We start from the raw sequence: 19,770 nt of genomic DNA, 5'->3' as shown, positions 1-19,770 counted from the left end.
TTTTGCCCCTGCCTGCACCAGTCAGTCCTGAATGGCACATGGCTATGCTGCCACTTCTGCTGGTCAGCACAGACCTGGCTGGCCTCCTCCCATCCCCAGCAACATGTGGGAAGCCAGCTTCAGCTGCGTGCTGCTCCGGATGGGACAGACCTACCCAGGTCGGCACCAGCCAGCAGAGGCAGCGGCGGAGCCATGTGCCTCTTGGGACTGACCAGCTCAGGTAGGGGGAAAATGCAGCTGAGCCCCTGCTGCTCCGGCCGGGCTCATCCTGTCCCGAGAGGCACATGGCTACTCTTCCCACATGCATCGTGTCAGCAATGTCAAGCTGACGTGGTGTCTGTGGGAACCTTGTCCCTTCCCCAGCCCTTTAGCAGCCATTAGGAAGATGCTGAGGGGCTGGGGTAGGGACAAGGGGTGGGAATGAAAGTAAACAGTGTTTACTTCTGTTTCCCATCACAGCACCATGGGCCTCAGAAAATGCCTTGGCGGGCCACATGGCAGCCCGCGGGCCATATGTTGGACAAGACTGATTTAGATGTATAAAATGATGAATGATGTGGAAAAAGTGAATAAATAATTGTTATTCACTATGTCGCATAATACAAGAACTAGAGGCATTCTAAGAAATTATCAGGAGGAAGATGTAAAACAAACAAAATTAAATACTTCTGAATAAAATGCATAATTGACTTGTGAAGCTCATACCTATGGGATATTCTGTAGTCCCCCACAATTGTAACTTCCGTATGGTGCTATCTCTAAAAGTATGACTGATAATGACTGGAACAGTATGACAAGGGAGTGGCCACACTATCCATCCTGTTTATACTCTTCCTCTAAAGTACTCGCTACTTGGAATTTTCAGACAGGATAATGAGCTAGATGGACCTTTGGTCTCATCTAGCATGGCAGTTTTTATAGTTTTAATTTTTTAGAAAAAATGTAAGGGCTGATTGATTTTCTTGTGCGTGTTCCAAATAAAAATAAGAAAAATAATGCTACAATCATACAATAATGTTATTTCTACAGTGTTTGGGGGATGAAGACAATCAAAATATTGTTAAAATAGGTATTATTGGGTTTTTTGTATTAACGAAAACAGAGCTAATAAAATTGTTCAGTGCTGTTTCATTAAGAAAGTGAATTCATAGAGGGAGAGTTGTGAGTACAGGAGGGTGAAGTGAAATAAAATTTAAATACAACACTCAACAAAAAGAAAAAGAGAGGGGGAAGAGGACCAGGGAGAGAAACTTAGCATAGAAACTTAAGATTCAGAAAGAAAATAGTATATAAAAATCAAACAAAACTGGCAGTAGGCTCAGTGTTTAGAGGGAAGCTTTGTATAGCTATGCCAAATAAAGAATTATTCATAAATCGTAAAAACAAGAGAGATAATTATGATTGCTCACTATGATACTCTGCAGAATACAGGCCATCAAAACTTACTAAATAATTACATAATTTCTACATGACTCTGCATAGCAATACTAATCCTAAGCTTTCTCTTTTTTGCCCTCAGTCCCTGTTTTCTCAGGCTCTGCCAGCCTTAAGGGCTAGATTCATGGCCTCCTTCCACCTCTAAAGCCATGCCCATGCCTTGCAGATGGTACAAGTTATCACTGTAGTGGGGCCTCACACCTCTCTTCACTGCTTGGTCCTCTGGACACAAAAGCCTTGTTGGGACTTTGGCCTTCCTATACTTGGCCCCTTTCCTCCAGCTGCATCCCTTGGCCCAAGTTGTACCATTATGAGTCCCACCCCTGGTCTTGCCCTTTGTGGTCTATGGCTGGCCTTCTTGATTTCAGGCCGCCCCTATTCTTTTCCCTGGTTCAGGCTTTGGCCCTTCTGGCTTCAGCCTGCCTATGTGCACCCACACCAGGCTGTGGGCTCTGGCCCTCCCAGCCTCAGCCCCCCCCCACCCTAACTGACCTCTCTCCCATTTGAGCTATTGGCCCTCTGTGTCTTGTGCCTCTGTCCCCAGCAAGTGCCAAGACCTCCTGCATCTCTTGGGCAGCCCTGTTGTTTGTGCCCCTGACTCTGGCAGTACTCAGTAGCGTGCCTCTATGGCACCTCCATGGCCTCCTCATCACCCCTTATAACCACACCCAGTTTACTGGTACAAACGGGAACATAAAAAAAAGCTGTCACTTTAACCAAACCTGCCCTGCTTGGGTAAACAAACATTAGGAACAAAAATTAAGGGAAGCAGTGACTTTAAGAAAACCCTCCCCTCTTTGTGGCAAAAAATACACATCAGGCTGCTCTTGCTCCCTAGGCTCTCACGACTCTGTCTCCAGCACTCTCTGCCAGTCAGTCTCTCCCAGCTTGCTCTTTCTCCTTTGAGCACCAGCTCCTGCCCACCCCCCCCATTGCTCAGAGAGCGGGTTTTTAAGTGCCTTGGAGCATGGCCCCTTCTAATCAGGTGACTCTATCTTTGGCATAGCGTTTGCTCTTTAATTCTAACATGTGGCACTCCCCAGCTACAGCAGGGCTTTGCCACCTGTGGTCTCTTTGTTAGTAACAGGAGCCTTTGGCTTCCTGTTACATTGACACAAACTTTCTTGACTCACCAAACTTTTCGAACTTTCCAATGTCCTGATCCAAATTCTATTTAAGTTGAAAAAAAAAATCCCCATTAATTGCAATAGCATTTGAATTAGCCTCTTTCGATCATTTATGTTTGAGCTAATAGCATGTGGTAGAGATGATTTGTTAGGGTTTTCTCTCAGAAAAAAATCTAAAAATTACTTGTATAAACACCCTGAATTTTTGTTTTACAAAAGTTTGTCTATTTGGCAAAAATGTCTCTTTTCTCAAGAAAGAGAAAACTTACATCAAACAATATAATGATAGAAAATTTCTAATGCATATTTACATATCATCTTTATTAAGGAATTCTGTGAAATCCACTAAACATATATTATGATTCTGGCACTGCAATTGTATTACTTATATGGCACTACAATTGATTGGCAGCTGTTACATAGACATTGCATACTTAAGTTTTCTTAACATATAATTAATAGCCACAATCCCTCCTTGCTAGTTTATAAGAAGTGGAAAAAGGGCAAATCATAAATTAACATTTTTAGTTGTCAAGAGTGTGTAACTCGGCGGATCAGTGATTCTGGCAGTCCAAAGGATGCCATGAAGTTTATACAGGTTTTTAATGGAAATAACATTCTAGATTGTAGATATTAAAAACACAATACTGGCGTTGACATGAAAAATCCTTTGGATCTGAAAGTGCAGAAAACATGAGACCCCAACCAAAATCTTCGATCTAAACCGCCCTGAAATGATTGAATTTGGATTTAGAGCAAAGATTAGCATATACCAATCTTGCAATATTGATATATGGGGTTAAACTGAAGCCTGGCATTGAAATTCACCCAGCCACTGAAGGTTTTGAAATCTGGAAATACATTTTGTGGCTTGGCATCAACTCTAAGGTTCATTTTACCCTTTGTAAAGAATAAACACAATGAAAGATTCTACTATACCATTCTCACTTAAATAGTTGTAATATAGAGCTGGAAAAACATAAACAGTACATTAATTAGTACAGCAACCCATTAGCTATTTCGTCCCCATTTTGTTTCTCTTTCTGTTTTGCTGTGAAAATGAATTACCAATGAAAGGCAAAATTAAAAGTTGGAATCCCAAGGGATTTCATGTTATATTAATGACTAACATTATACAATTTAATGGTTTAAGTATTTTTATTTTGATAAATTAGAGCTAATTTACCAAAATATAACATATCTGTTATATACGGCCAATTTACTTTAAACTAAACCTGTCTTAAATATATTCGGTGACAGTGGGTTACTAGCACTGTATTTACTACAGAGCAAATCCTGGTTTTGTGTCCACTACCACTGAAGCTCTCCTGAAAGAGAAATCAGCATAGCGTGAAATCTGTTGTACAAGGTAGAGGCAGGATCCTGTGTAGTAAGGAAATCCACAGGGGCCACCCCTCAACCAGAAAGTTATGCTTTGGATGTGACATGGTCAAGCTAGATTTCCTTCTCTTACCTGAATGGGGAATGGTTGTTATCTATGTTTCAGGATTGCAGCAGCAGTTACAGACCTGCTCTACAGCCTGAAAAGGATAAATCCCATACTACCAGTGTGGATTTTTCCCTATGGATACATTACTACTGTAGAAAACTCCATTTTCTGCATTTCAGAGCTTATGGAAAGTTTCTGAACTTCACTCTCTATTTCTTCCATCTGAAGAATTTAAATAATTTTCTACTGCTCACTTTTTCCATGTCTTCACACTTTATATTTGATTTATAGGACCTGGGTCACAGCAAAGAACCAGAAGCTTCAGTGACTTACATCTGCTTTACATACACACCCTTCCTTTGTGTGGTATAAATTAAGAAAATATCTGAAACACTGGTGCTGTATCCAGATGCTTGTGTGAGTGGTGCCTGTCTTACAAATGCAGATATATTAATCAAGTCATTAAAAACATACAGATAATGATAGCAACTGACTTTTTTGTTTACCTTGAAGATACATTTCTTCTCCTTCTGCAAACATCTGACTGCACCTGACACATCGTGCACACGTGGGGTGATAGTGTTTTTCTCCTGCCTGTTGGAAAAAAAGTACAGCTAAATTATGTGCAATGTTTAGGCAGTCCTGCCTATCCTAGGTAGTGCTGTAATTAATGGACTGATTACACTTCAGATGTTCAATTCATTCTTCTTCCAAGTCATTTTCTTTCAAACTAGAGAACAATAGTAATTCCAGTAAATTAGTTAATAATAGAATAATAGTAAATAATATTATTGGTAAATAATATTATTAAAACAACAATGCTGATTTTGGTTATAGAAAATTCACCCTTGAAAATGAAGTCATGGACTTGTCTGCTTCTAGAAGTTAGTGCGCAGTAAACTTGGATGTGAATTGATAGTTTTCCATAATAGCTCCTGCTATGAACAGTTTTAGTGTGCACAAATTGCAGGATAGCATAGGATGTGCCTGCATGGGGAAGTTATTGTATTGTAAACTGTGATGTGGATTCAGTGCACATTAGCTTCCCAGCCCACATGGGTGCGCTCATAGGTGAATTGAAGATTTTCACAAGAGGGAGTAGAGATGGTGTGGTGCCGCTTCATATATAACATAGACTACAGAGCATATCTTTTTCTCTAGTTAAAAAGAAACTAGACACTTTATTAATAAGGGGCCTAGGGCTACATTACTCAGTTTAAGATTGAAATAAAAACAACTATAACTTTATTGGAATGTGCATTAATTTGCTATATCATGTGTTATGTATAAAAACACAACAAACTAGGCAAAAAATAATCAAGAGATGTTGTTTCATTAATACTGTAGTCAGTAAAATTAGATATACCTCTTTTTCAGACTGATAAAGCAAAATCTAGCATTCTTGGGTGTCTTGATAGCGCATCCAATGCTACACTGGATGCATCTACACATGTGGTTTATTATATATGTGGACTAATTAGCTCCAAAAGAAGGAATCACTCTCTACATGAGTGCTGATATTAGGGCACGCTAAATTAATTAACTCTGCCATAAGACAGTACTGTTGGGGACAGTACTATGTTATGGCTGAGTAACTAACTGCTGAAACACTCTTGTAGTTGGTGACTGGGGCTGGCTGCAGCATGAGGGAGCTAAAGTGTGGGGGACACCTGCCATTCAGACCCATACTTTAGCACCCTTGTGCCACAGCCAGTTCTTCATCCCAACACTGACACCCAGAGCCAGGGGCTGAATCCTGAAGACCCCTGCCCACCCAAAGCTTCTCTGCCTCAGCTCTCATTGCTGTGGTCCTGAGTGCATGTGAAGACACTGTGCTTGGGAGCAGCTGACTCCAGCACAAGCTGCACCAGAGTTTATTCAGTTTATTATGCACTAATTTCATGTGTAGATACACCCACTAAAAGGTACTTTTACACTTGAGTTAATAACTTTAGCTAGAGATAAAAACAGCTTGCAGGGCTTTGAAATAGGAGCTACATTACCAGGAGCAGCTAACACACAGTAGAACTGCAAAAGAAAGGATAGCCTAATTAGTGGATCATCAGCATTAAAAAGGAGAGAGGGTCATTAACACCTGTGAAATGAATCCTTTAGAAAGAACTGGGTAGATTATAATGAGCCATGACATCAAGTGACTCCCTCACCGCTGCCTGATTAGAAATGCTGCTGGCACTGCTAGTCAGCTGGTTTTAAACTTTGGGTGGATCAGGAATCACAGGGTGGTGCAACTGCACCATTCCTGCCCCCTAACCCTTCACATGGATTTGCCCCTGGAGCCATTTTCATGTGCACAAAGACCTCCTTTATGCAAAACAGTGTATTTCACTTTCCAATTATAGTACACCACCTCACACTTAGGGCACTTGTACACATGAAGGTGGGGCCATGTACAGGTGACAAAGTGACGAGAAATCATCATTTGTCTAGCATAATGATGCCACTGCAGAGGGAAAGACTGGGGCACTGCCACCATGGAAAGAGGTACCAGGGCCCCCCACAGCTCACGGGCTGCTGGCAGCTCAGCCCCTGACCACAGGAGAGGTGGGCGGGCTTCCATCACAGTGATGGAAGCCCCTAAATTGAAACAGTGGGTCATAATTAAAAACCCCCAAATTAAAAATTTAGGGGAACTAAACCCCCCTCATGTACTCCTAGTGCACACTGAAAATATGTTTCTGCTACACCTTGCTGTGACAGACTGTATATGCTCCACAGGTACTTGCTTTTGAACCGTAAGTAGTGTAGCTGCACCAGTGCTGCATTCTTTGCATGCTAATAAGCTCTGCTTCTCAGACCTCTGATTGGAGGTTTGTTGTTGGGAATGAATGCAGCGTCACTGGGGCTACACTACCTTCTGCTTGGGAACTACTGAATGCAGGGCTGGCACTGTGGCAAGGGACAGAAGTTACACATAAACTAGTTTAAGTACTCAGAAACTGGTTTAAACCCATAACAAAACAGAAGTTCAGTGCACATAAACCAATTTTAAAATGGCCGAAACTGGTTTAAGATAAACCTGGTTGAATGTAGTATCAGACTTAACTGATTTGGGTCAAAGCAGTTTATGGAACTTCTGTCCCAGACACCTTCCTGGTTTAAGTTAAACCTCAGACCCCAGCATCCCCACATGCTCTGCAGCCTGGGAGCGGGCGGATTTCCCCAACTTCTTCCTTCTCCACCAGGGAATTGACCCAGCTACCAGCTGGGGCAGGAGAGTAAAGCCCCAATGTCCTCTTCTGGGCATAGGGTGGGCATTTCCCACTCCCGCATCAGCTGGCAGGGGCAGTGGGGACTGGCTTCCAGGTTGGCACAAGACTGACGTGGGCAGCAGCTCTGGTCAGGAGGCACTGGACAGCTGATGCTCTGACCCGGTTCCAGCAAAGTGGCAGTCCTAGGGGTTGTGCTCACTTAGCAGCTCCTGGGACAGCAGGAGGGGTCTGGAGTCGGGGTGGGAAAGGGAGAGGGAGGGGAAGGAGGCTGCCATTTTTCCTCCCCACTCCCTTCTCAGAGCACACGTCGCTGGGTGATTGGCTCAGCTCTCAGCTGCAGGGAAGCCTGCAGTCCCACCTGAGCCAGGAGCCAGCATCATCACCTGGGCATGCCCCCCCTTCCCTGATCAATGGGCCAGCTAAGAAGGAAGTAGGGGGAGAAGAGCCCCCATTATGGGCTGGGCACAGCCTGGCTGAGGATCCAAAGCTGGGGGAGGGGGCTCTAGCTTGTGTGTCTCTGCATAGGGCTGTCTCATATTGTTGTTATACACTAACAGTTCTCCCTCTACATTCACACCTTGACTGACTGCACATTCACTTTCCCATTTAGACAAGTCCATGCTTTTGATAGTGGGTCATTCTGATGCTATGTAAGTCACTAAAGCAATGACATTAATAATTCAGCAACTGTAACAAATTAAGCTTTCTAGCTAACTTCTATTCCCTCTGAGGCATGTGTTACAATAACTTGATATTGCAAACTGTGGACAGTGCTTTATTTTAGTACATATGCATATGGAATCCTAGTCCTGCTGAACTCAACTACTATTGATTTCAACAGCTTCGGTCTGAGGCAGACCAACTATCTCTAATATCAGGTGTGAATTCAGAAGGACTTTACCTGAGGAAATACAGGATTTGGCTCTATGTAACATGCTTTTTCTTCTATTCACTTGGAAAAGCATGGTGGAAAATAAGCAAAAGAATTCTATAAAGTTTGCATGTCTGCATGTGCTGCTAGGGTGACATTGTTACTGTGTCGTGATTTAGTACTTTAGTACTGGTGCATGGTTATTTTTAGCAGCTATTTCACTACAGTGGTGCCCTATACTGGTGGAGTGTGTCACTATGGGAAAGTAGCTGCTGATCATGCGTAGATGATCATGGACACTATGTTTCCATAGCAAGTTGCTACGGTGATGTAGCATCACGTGTAGATGCCCCAGTATTAACTAATAAAAGTACCAATACAAGACAACTAACATACTAGTAGCTCATTCAGTTAACATCAAGTATGGTTGCTCTTATGATTATCTATTAAAGTGACCTACAAAACTGCATTAGCTTCAAGTTCCTTGGTACTTAGTCCACATGTCTTATATAAAACAAAAGAACACACTATTAGCACCCAGAAAATAATTAATCATAAACATGACCCACTGGTAGAAATATAAACATTGTTACTAGGGGGATGATCCTGCCTGCTTATTCTTGACTGACTAAAATGTCAAATGTTCAAAAAGATTAAACCACAGAGATCAGATCACTCCTGGTCTATCAATTTTTCAGTCATTAACAATATAAATACTCAGGTGTGATGAAATCTGGTATAAAGTGTGTCTTATTTTCTTCACTGGTTTTGACTTGTTTAAATCCTGAAAAGCTATTCGTATACATATGTGTAACGCTACCAAGGAAGAACACAAAATTATCTTATTTAAAGAATGCTTTGTATATTTGGAATAGGATCAGATACTGGAGAATGATTCTAATAGTGTTAAGGGAGGTGCTGTTTGGGAAATCAGAGATACTGTATGCCTGAGTAGGAATAAAGAACCATACAAATGTGTGTCCTGGCTCCAAATGGCAATTTATAATACAAAATGAAACGTGTAAATGAAGAAAATTGATCTGTCAGATGGTAAATCTTTTTGCTGAACAATACAGTGAACTAAATGATGAAAATAACAGCATGGTAAAGGGCTAGCAATACTTCTTTTTAGCTACCAAAAATGTAAAGTTTAAATCTGACTTTTGATTTTATCTGTAGGGAGCATCACTGTATCTGGTGATTGATATTTAGCTATATTTCAGTTTAGTCATTTTTACTGCTTTTTTGGACTTAATTCTCCAAGGTGCTAAGTAACTTCTGTAATGCTATACATGGAGGGTACTCCAACCCTGCTATCTCAGTGCCATAATGTATCATAACAGATGTATCAGAAACATAGAGTTTTAATATTGCTTGTATGACTACACTTTAGAGCACAGTGGTGATCTAAATGAAACTGGATATACTTAAACTTGTAGTTTAAAGCCAATATAAGTCCATGTCTCTTGAAAGATTGGTGTTATGTAGGCAAATGCTAATAGAATCCACAGTCTTAGTAATCTAATTGATTCTGCTAACAATTTCCACCCTAGCTAAAAATATCTAAGTGAATTCAATTATCTTTTGCTCAAAGAAATTATCAAAGTAAGTTCTGAAATACCTTTCCCAAATTTCAAGACTAATTAAGTGCATAATTTCAGTCCCCTCACAAGTGCAATAGCTAAATTCTAATTAGTAGCTATGAAAAGAAAACAGAGACCTCTCTTTTCATCTTACTTATCACCAGAGTAAAAACATCCAAGCCAAAAGATGATAAAGAGCCTGATTCTGTATAATTCCACTGGATAATGGATACTTAATCTGCATAATTCCACTGGATTCTATAGGATCACTCCTGATCACACTATTTTCTATATGGCCAAATGAGCTGCAGCAAAGATTTCAGTTAAAATGCAGGAAGAAAAACCTCCAAAAAACAAGTTCCCCAAATTTCCTCACTCTGAGAACTATAGGAGAATAGAAGTAGATCACCTGTGAAATTCCTTCTTGTTCCATGGTTCCATAATAACTTTTTTGTAGAATAGTATTTAAAGAATAGAGAGTGTTTCGTCATTTGTTTTGATTTATATGAATCTATATCACCTGAAGTATTTAAATAAGCCTGAAAGTCTTTCTAAGGAGTAGGCTCTAGAGATGCAGTAGCTATGTACTTGAGGCAAGGTTTCTTAAGTAGAATCGTATGCCATAGGTTATAAAGTTGGTCGCACTAGATTCTCATAATGATTCCTTTGCCCTTGGAGTTCATAGACTCTTTTCCATAAAGAGTTGTTGTGTGTTGCTGTGAAATCTCTTAAGACTCTCACAAGACTAAGTTGTGTTGTTGAAGTATACATTACATTATATTAGGGCATATTTAAGAGGTAAATGAACAATTTAAAAAACTGTCATGCTATTTAGACTTTATACCTGTATAGTAAGCTAACAGTTTGTATGTATTATTTAAACAGAAATGACTGCAAATAAAGTTCTAAAGACTCAATGCTCAGTTTACAAATTAAGGCTTGTTGTAAAACAGATAAGGAATCTACAGTTAGGGCACAGACAGAAGTGCAGATCTGCACTGTAACTCAGAACACTTTACAGGAACTTCTCTGAATTACAATGCTGCCCCGGATCGAACAGAAGTTCACTGCTGGTTCCAAGCCTGCAGACAGTTTCCCCAACAATGGTCCCTCTTCCCTGCCTCCCAGCCTGTCCCTGTTTTCAGAATGGGAGGGAGGGAAAGCGAGAAGAGGGACCCCTCCACTCCCTTTCCCCATTCTCATTCTGAAAACAGCAACAGGCTGGGAGGCAGTGCAGACAGAAGTTACTGAAGATTAGGGAACCTGGTTGTCTCTGATTAAAAAAAAAAAAATCTCTGATTAAATCCCTCTCCCACCCGCATGATTAAAATGCCATATAAATCCAAACAATATATAGTAATGTTTTGTTTTAAACATGGAAAAATGTAGTTTCTTTTTTCAATCGGAATTTTGGATTTTATTTTAATCAGAGAAAACCAGGATCCCTGCAGTGAACACTATGTTTTGAAACATCTTAATCTGAACCCTCATACAAGTGCTTTGCAGTCATGCACTTCTGTTTGGTCATGGGTATAGAGTGCTTTCAGGGGTCAGGCCGAGTGAAAATTGTCACTTCTGTCTCTGCCCTTAGGCCCCTGCTACACATTATACTTAAGACATAATTAATGTTCCCATGGATCCCCGTGGCTGGGAGCCTGGATTAGGGCTCCCACCCACAGGAGAACATGGTACATGGTACAATCCCACATCTAGGAGCCATATCAGCTACTTGCCAGGGGTACTCCAGGATCATGATTCCAGGCTCCTCCTACACTGGCAATAAGGCACGATGGGGTCTAATGCACAATTCCACAATCGTGTAATTGTGGATCATGCATCAAATATTGTTGCAGCTTTACCTGCATATCTGGCAGGGGTCTTATTTTCACAGATTCTTATCTGGTTTTCAATGAAGCATTGCTAAACTATTCTGAGCAACTGTATTAAAAATGCCATACACAGGTAAATAGATGGTAACCAAGCAACTAAGGATAGCCAAATGCATCCTTTTACGTCTCTAGTTGCAGAAAAATACATACACACAACTGTATTGTATTATTTCTTTTTAAGATGTAGGTTTCATGCTTGCCTCCAAGAGGAACCAGTGTTAAGCAGACATAGTTAGGAATGACATAAGAAGTGAATGTTATTAACCCAAATTATGGAGGGTTGAGGTGCTATGGACCAGGAGAGATCATGCCTGGGATGAACTAAGAGAAAGGAGTTATGTGTGAAGTGGATGGGTGAACTCCATGACATGCTTTACTCCATGACGTAATTAAATTTCTACTTAATGTTGCTTTAGTTTGTAATATCCAAGTAGCCAGAGCTACTTCTTAGTTCCTAAGGGAACTTTAGTCTTGGAAAAGGGATCATCACAGATCATAATGAAAAGGAAGACCTTCCATGCAGAGGCTTTAGTCTGAACAACTTTCCTACCAAACTTCAGGTTTCACAGCACTGGAGGATCATGCTCTTGATATACTACCTTTCCCTAACAAAATGATAGAAGGAGCTTTAGGAGAGAAAGCCTTATCAAGCTATCCATGTCAGAGTGCTGTATCCTTCCCTAGAGGAAGGTGCAACACAGACAAAATTGAATGATACATGCCAAATATATATTTTTTGTATCATTAAGTTTTTGAGGAATTCTTTACCCCTTGAATATTTCTGGAGCCCTACCAACTTCACTGCAGTCTGGCCTAACTGTTACAGACTGAATTGCTTCAAAATACTTTTTGCTGAAACACAATAATCCTCATGAATTATTTTTCTCTCATTCATCAGAAATGCTTCATGCTCAATTCTGAAATGTCACACCTTGACCTAATTCTCATCTTTTACTTTTCTAAATATAAATGGTTCATTCCATTCTTCTTTCTAATGAGGAATTTTAAAGCAGATATAGAAATGCATCAACAGAATCTTCTTTTACCAAAGTAACTTTCAATCAATTATAATGGAAACAAATATAGCTCCAGAGTTTGCCACCCTTCTTCATACTGAGTAGAAGGTTACTGTTACATGGAACTATTGTTGAGTAAGGAGAATAAGTGCTGCAGAAACTGGTTCCTAATAATTTGGGCAGAAATGATAAGAATGCTTGGAGTAAATTTCTGGGGCTGGGTCCTCTGCAATTATCCTCTGTTAGAGCTATGGGAATTCAAACCAGCAGAGAATCTGCCACATCTTTAAATAATGACTAAAAGCATGTTATATATTTAAAACACATCAATGCGTTGCTTTCAGAGTTAAGATATATAGCATAAACCTACTGCTCAGTTGCTTAAAGAGTTCAAGAAACAAAAATACACTTCCGGTTTCTCCAAGAACAGACTGACACAGAGCAATGGCTGTGGCACATACCCTACAGATGCCACATCTTGACTCAGAGTGCTACTATTAGTTCCAGAAAAACTTGGAAGTTTTGTGACCAGGAAGCACTGCATGTGTATATTCATGTGTGTGGCCTTGCTATTTTCCCTTTTTTGTTGTTGTGCTGATGTCAGTGAATGTAACGCAGCAAACAAAATTTCTAACCATATATAGTTATTTCTTCATTGCACCACTCAGAAGCTTATCTTCCAGACTGTTTTCTCCAAGTTGCCTGCTTTATAAAATATAAACACATATGGAATGGGTAAGCAACAAAATGTTTATCTCATAAAGATTAAGAAACTCCTTTCTACATATTCCTTGGACCCTAGGTCCAGCAGTAAAGGGAACTAGGAGATTGATACTTTTGCAAAGGTTAGCTTTCAAGAATTTACCTATGGAAAGTCTTTCAGTTTGAAAGGAAACATGCCATGTAAAATAGTAATGGGTCTCCGGTTTCCTCAGTAACAAAGGCTGTCATGAAAACAATAGTCTTTAGGGCTGTGCGAAACTTCAGTCCCTGATTCGATTCGGTGGACATGTGGCCCGATTCAGTGGCCATATCTCTGAATCTGAATCAAATCAGGAGATCTTTTAATCTCTCTGAATTGAATTGGAACCCTCTAAATCAATTCAGAGAGATTTGGAAAGATTTGACAATTCAGACATAGACACATGTAAATGTTTTTTCTACATACCTCAAGGTACCAGGCAGCTCGTGAATGCTGTGATGGTGGGGCAGATGGAGTGTCTGACAGGAGTGCAGGGGGTCCCCAGCATGCTTGGCCGCAGCCCCAGAAGTAGACCAGAAGCACTTCTGGTCCACTTTCAGGTCCACCAGGGAGCACCCGGGGGGCCCCCCCATGCTCCCCCAGCTCAGCAACTGGTATCTCCTGGGTCGGGGGTTGGGACACCCAGGGTCCCCTCGCAGCTGATTGCCAAGCTGGGAGGGGTACATCCGGTCCACTTCTAGGTTCACCGCTGAGCATGTGGGGTGCCCCCCCATATTTCTGTGGGACACTCCATCTGCCCCAGCATCGCAGGATTCACAAGCTGCACCTGGTACCTCAAGGTATGTAGAAAAAAAATTTTAAGCTGTGTCTATGGCCAAATCACTGATTCTCTGAATCAGCAACAAATCTTCAGATTTGGATTTGGCTGAATCGAATCGGGGACAGTGATCTGAATCAAGAAATTGAATCTGAATCAAATATGGCCTATTTCACACCCCCCTAATAATTTTGTCTTCACTCTTTCCATTGGCTTCTCATAAAGCACTGGGTGAAGGCCTGATCCTTATCATCAAGGATGGGACTGAAGATTCCTGAGGACTATAAGCAACATTTTCCATTATTTGCAAGGCCAAAACTCCTCTTTGCAGTAGGCTGCACTTCTGTGTGCCTGTAAAATGGCTGTAATATTAATTAAAGAGTCAAGAGTCTCCTCAACACTTTATGCTCAGAGTGTGAGGTGCAGTTCTTCAATAAAACCCTCTTTAATACAAACAAGTAGGAAAAAATACACAACAATATATACACCACTTGCTCATCCTAATCCCTTGCAAACATACCAGTAAATATCAGTTGCTAGGAAGAACAAGCCAGATGCCATAGATATTAATCACATAATGTAATGCATAACCTAAAGGCAATGAGGAGTTTGGTAAAACAATTTATACAGAACAAACTTTTGTTGACTGATGTAATTCAATATTGTCAAAAAGAAAGCACACTAGAAGGAATAACTTGACTACTCATTGCTAGATTCTAAATTATCGGTGAGGTCAAAGACTGGGAATCATTGCAAACAACTCTGTATAGTAGTGATTGAGATAACAAGAAAATATTAGAATATATAAAGAAAATACTGAGACTATTATAATAACACGATATAAAGCAACAGTCTCGCATCTCATGCAGTGTATGACAACTTCTAAAAGTATGAGATATTGCATTTAGAGTTAAAAGGCTGAGGCTGTGTAACAAGGAGGTTTAATAACTGATGATCCTCCTCCTCCCTTGTCACGGGGGCACTTGGGTGCCTTGTGCCTAAAAGGAAATAAAGAGAGCTGCCAATCAACAGGGCAGCCCAGGTGCCGGTTGCTGGGGCAACCAGGCAGGTCATGTGGCCAGAAGGGGGCAGGGCCAGGCCTTTATAAACAGCCCAGGCCAGAGCCTAGTGAGCGTGGGTTGAGTCAAGGGTTGCAGCCTGAACATGCTGACTGGCTGCAACGATGTGGGAGAGTGCAAACCCTAAGGGAGGTATGGTTGGGAGCCAGGGTGGCTTGAAGTTTATGCCATGAGCCTGGAGGCTCCTTGTTGTTTATGTTGCAGCCGTTTGGCTTGTGGATGAGTTATTGTTATACCGGAGGACTGGGTGAGGCTGTAGGGGTGTGAGGAGGCCTCATGGGAGCTCCCCAATAATCTGGGGGTTCCTGGTGCTGGGGCACAGCTAGCAGTGCTGGGTGAGCACAGCTGTTTGCACCAGTGAGGCATGTGTTGGGGGGGTGTTAACCCCTGCTCTGTGGGGCAAGTCGGGAGAAGCCCTAGTAGGGCAAGGGACCAAGATGGTGGTCCAGGGGGCCCGGCACGGCTGCGGCCACCTGAGCCCCAACCGGGGTACGAGGGACCTAGATGGTGGTCCAGGGGGCCAGGCATGGCTGTGGCCACCTGAGCCCCACCTGGGGTACGGACAAGCCCATAAGTGGCACAGGCCCCAGAGGGGGCAAGGAAGTATGGGAAGTGTGGCACAGGCCCCAGAGGGGGGCAAGGAAGTGTGGAAGTGCGGTGTAAGCCCCAAAGGGGCGAGAAGTGCAAGAAGTGCGGCATAGGCCCTGAGAGGGCAGGAAAGCCCATAGGAAGGTGAGAGGCCCCAGAGGGGGCAAGGAGCATGGAGAGCACAAGACAGCCCCAGTGGGGAGTTGCCTGGGTGAGGCAAGTCCAGGGACCCCAATAGAGGGGCACAGGCTGCGTGATTAGCCCAGAGGCGCTGGTAAAGGGCGCGGGTTACGTGGCAAGCCCAAAGGGTGCCGGTAAAGGGGCGCGGGTCGCAGGACCAGCCCAGAGGCGCCGGTAAAGGGGCACCAGGTACGTGACCAGCCCAGAGGCGCCAGTAACAGGGGCACAAGTTGCACGAGCAGCCCAGGGGCGCCAGTGAAGGGGCGCCAGGCACGTAATAAGTCTAGGATGCCTGAGAGGGGCATCAGGGCGTGACAAGCTCAGGGGTGCCAGGTGTATAGCAAGCCCAGTGGTGCCAGAGAGGGGCACCAGGGCATGACGAGCCCAGGGGCGCTGGAGGGCGAGGGACCTAATAACTTCCAGGGACAACTGCGAGGCTTGGGGCATGCTGAAGGGGAGGTAGGAGGCATGCATTGCCCATAAGGCTGGGGGTGTTGGAGCACCCCACTGGGAACGGAGGTAACACCAGCGCAGTGTCTAAGGTGAGAGTAGGCAGCCTCCCATACTGAACTTAACAGCAAAGACGTGGCAGGTGAGTTGAGGGTGCTGGATCACCTTAATTGACACGGCAGGGGGCGCTAGTGAGCTTCATGGCTGCTCGCAGGCCCCACTCTGTGACACCCATCAAGAACATGATTTACTATAGTAATATAGCAATGATAACAGTCGGAAGAAGTATTTTACTGTAGAAAGCAACAGTTCTTGGAAGTGAGAAAAATAGAAAATCACAGAAAAGGAGAACTACAAGGGTCCTTACAAGATCACAAGATCCAGCCCACTGCTCAAGACAATATCATTTTAGACAAATGTCCATTTCACCTATTTTGAAAATTTCCAAGTATGGAAATTTCCAGTCTTTCTATGTAGCCTGTTCCAGTGTTTAATAATGCTCATAGTGAGAGCTCTTAATCACCAACCTAAATTTTCTCTGCTACAGTTTGAGACAACTGTTCCTAGTCATGTTGCCTATGACCACAAAAAACAAACAAACTATATCTAGCCTCTTCATAATTGCCCTTGCATAGCTGAAGACTTATCAAAATTTCCCCAGTCTTCTCTTCTCCAATTTGAATAATCCTAGTTCTTTCAGTCTTTCCTTACAAATCACTGTTTCTCAGTTTAGTAATAATTTTTGCTGTTCTCTGATAGGCTTTCTTATCTATCTTCATTCTTGAAGTGTGGGACCCAATAGTGGACCTACTACCCTAGGTGCTAAGAATGACTCCCCTTGATTTGCAAGTAACACTCCTGTTAATACAACCCAGTATGCTGTTAGCTTTTTTCACAAGAGTACACTGTTGGCTTATATTCAATTTATAGTCCACAGTAACCCCAGGTCCTTTTCTGTAGTACTGCACCCTAGCCAGTCATTCCTCAGTTTGTATTTGCACTTGCAATTATTCTGTCGCTGTTCCATCAATTGATTTTGATCCATTTTTCCAGTTTACCCAGGTCATTCTAAATCCTAGCCCTACCCTCTAAAGTGTCTGAAACTCCACCCACCTTGGTGTCATCAAATTTGCTAAGTATGCACTTAATCCCATCCTCCAAATCATTAACGAAGATATTAAACAGCACCCAAACAGAACCTCAGGAGACCCCACTTCATAACTCATCCCCAACTACACATTGATTCAATGATTCCATTATATCATGACATTTCTCATTTCAGTGGATACAACATAAATGTCAATAGCTATAGCAGGATACAACTAACACTGAATTCTATAGGCAGGCCCAAATCCTGGTATTTTTAATCATAAACATCTTATTAAAGATTTATCTTCTTGAGTGAAGATTATAGAACCAAATTGCACTGAAGTTTATTCAGCCACCCTAACAGCATGTGTAGACATGCCTGGAGATTTCAAAACTGAGCATAGCCCATGTAAACTGGGGATGAAAGCATTCTCAATTGAGGTGATCTAGTTATGGTACACCTTATATAGAAGATTAGGCAACTTGAAAGTTTGGTCATGTTTGGAAGGAACTGCAAAAGTTTCAAAAAAGACTTTCCCTTGTCATAGAATCATAGAAAATTAGGGCTGGAAGGGACCTCAAGAGGTCATCTGGTTTAACCCCCTGCTCAAAGTAGGATCATCCCCAACTATATTATCCCAGCCAAGAAAAAGGGCTGCATTGGCCAGGAATCAAACACGAGCCTCTCGAATAGCAGGTGAAAATTCTACCACTGAATCACCAAGGTAAAAATAGAAGGATAACCAAGATCCCTGGTACTCCAGGCCTTCTGGCCCACTGTACTACCGGGATGTTCTGATTTCAACTGAAGTCCTGCCAGAGCTGGGACCAAGGCACTGACAAAAAGGAGCTGGCATAGGCCGAGCCAAAGCAACAAGGACAGGATTTCAATACATGACTACAAAGTAGCAAACCAGTGTCTTCACCCCTCAGCCACCTTGCTCCTTCAAGAGGTTGAGCTGTGGCAACTCTAGCCAATGGCACTCACACCCTAATATAGGACTCCTTTCTATACAGGTCTTGTTCTTGGACCTCCTGAAACGAAGACGACAACCACCCAGACAAAAAAAATACTACTCCATGCAAAGTTTGACCAGAGACGCTAAATACTACATAAGAGGAGCTTCACAACTACTGTCAATATTACATGGATGGCATTTAGATACTAAAACAATGGACAAAGGTACAAAACCCTAAGATGGATAGAAAACAGATTTTTCTCTTCCCATGGTTTTATATTCATTCTCTTACTAGTTCAAACCTCTAAGGAACTCTTTATTTCATATGAACATTTATGCTTCTTCAGTTGCAGATGCTAATGGATGGAGTATTATTAAGGTTTAAATTTCAGAAAATGCATGAATATAGATTTCATATTGAAATAGACATATTAGCTATCATAAGATGAAGTAAGTATTGTAAATGAATACTGTGAAGACTTAAATGCATGCAGTAATATTAGATGCAGTTTATAATGAAATGGATATCAACTAAACAACCAGTCCTTGAAAAAATGCATCGCCTAGTATCAGATAAAGTGCCTTCATTGTATTTTATATGAATTTGGCCATTATTTCCTTTCCAAAGTGGCCATTTGTTGGTGGGCCAACTGTTCTCCTTCCATTATAACTGAAATGAAATGAGCAAAAACTGATGCAGCACCATTGATTTCAATGCAGCTACCTTGATTTACTCTAGCTTAGAAACAGGCTATGGAATCTTAGGGAGCAGGAACTACATGTTTAACATAGTCTTTTCACCTTGCACCTGGTTACTGGCCATGTACCTACCACCAAATTCAGATTTGGGTACATACATGAGAGAACATACACTATAGGTGGTGTGGGAGCCCAAAGATTTAACAGTGGATAGAATGTCTATACTGTTTCAGCTTTATTGTGATTTCTCAATAGAATTGATTGCTGGTCTGCACCCTTAGCAAATCCACCCTGCAGCTCTGCAACTCTTTGCCATTCTTTCCAGTAATACCATGACTAAAACCTGCCCCCCAAGCAAAGCATCCCTGCCACTGATTCAGGCGCGGTCTCTGAAAACAAACCCAACCATGCCAAAAAAAATGGCACATGTATTATATGAAGAAAAAATCTCCCCCTTGGCCTCAACTGTGCTTGGGGGCCCCCACCTGAGGGGCCCCCTCTGTGACCATAGCTGGGCCTTCCCTCTCACCCAAGTCTGCTGCACGGGACATGGTCTGTAAAAGGGAAGGGGGTACAGGATGCCTCCCTCCCTCCACCCCTCTC

General features: G+C 42.2%; 1 protein-coding gene across 12 annotated transcripts in view; it reads right to left on the bottom strand.

The window, feature by feature from the left end:
* The window catches only part of ABLIM2 (actin binding LIM protein family member 2), a 260,365-nt gene that overhangs the window by 98,972 nt on the left and 141,623 nt on the right, over positions 1 to 19,770 (bottom strand). For all 12 annotated transcript variants that reach the window (XM_019553313.1, XM_019553314.1, XM_019553317.1 and 9 more), the window contains one exon: positions 4,521 to 4,608. In XM_019553313.1, coding sequence (XP_019408858.1) covers positions 4,521 to 4,608 — 88 coding nt within the window. The remainder of the gene's footprint in view (positions 1 to 4,520; positions 4,609 to 19,770) is intronic.

The sequence above is a fragment of the Crocodylus porosus genome, unplaced genomic scaffold (assembly GCF_001723895.1).
Source record: "Crocodylus porosus isolate Cpor-Errol unplaced genomic scaffold, CroPor_comp1, whole genome shotgun sequence".
Lineage (NCBI taxonomy): Eukaryota > Metazoa > Chordata > Crocodylia > Crocodylidae > Crocodylus > Crocodylus porosus.
The sequence above is the reverse complement of the archived record's forward strand: the minus strand, read 5'-3'. Positions and strand labels throughout refer to the sequence as shown.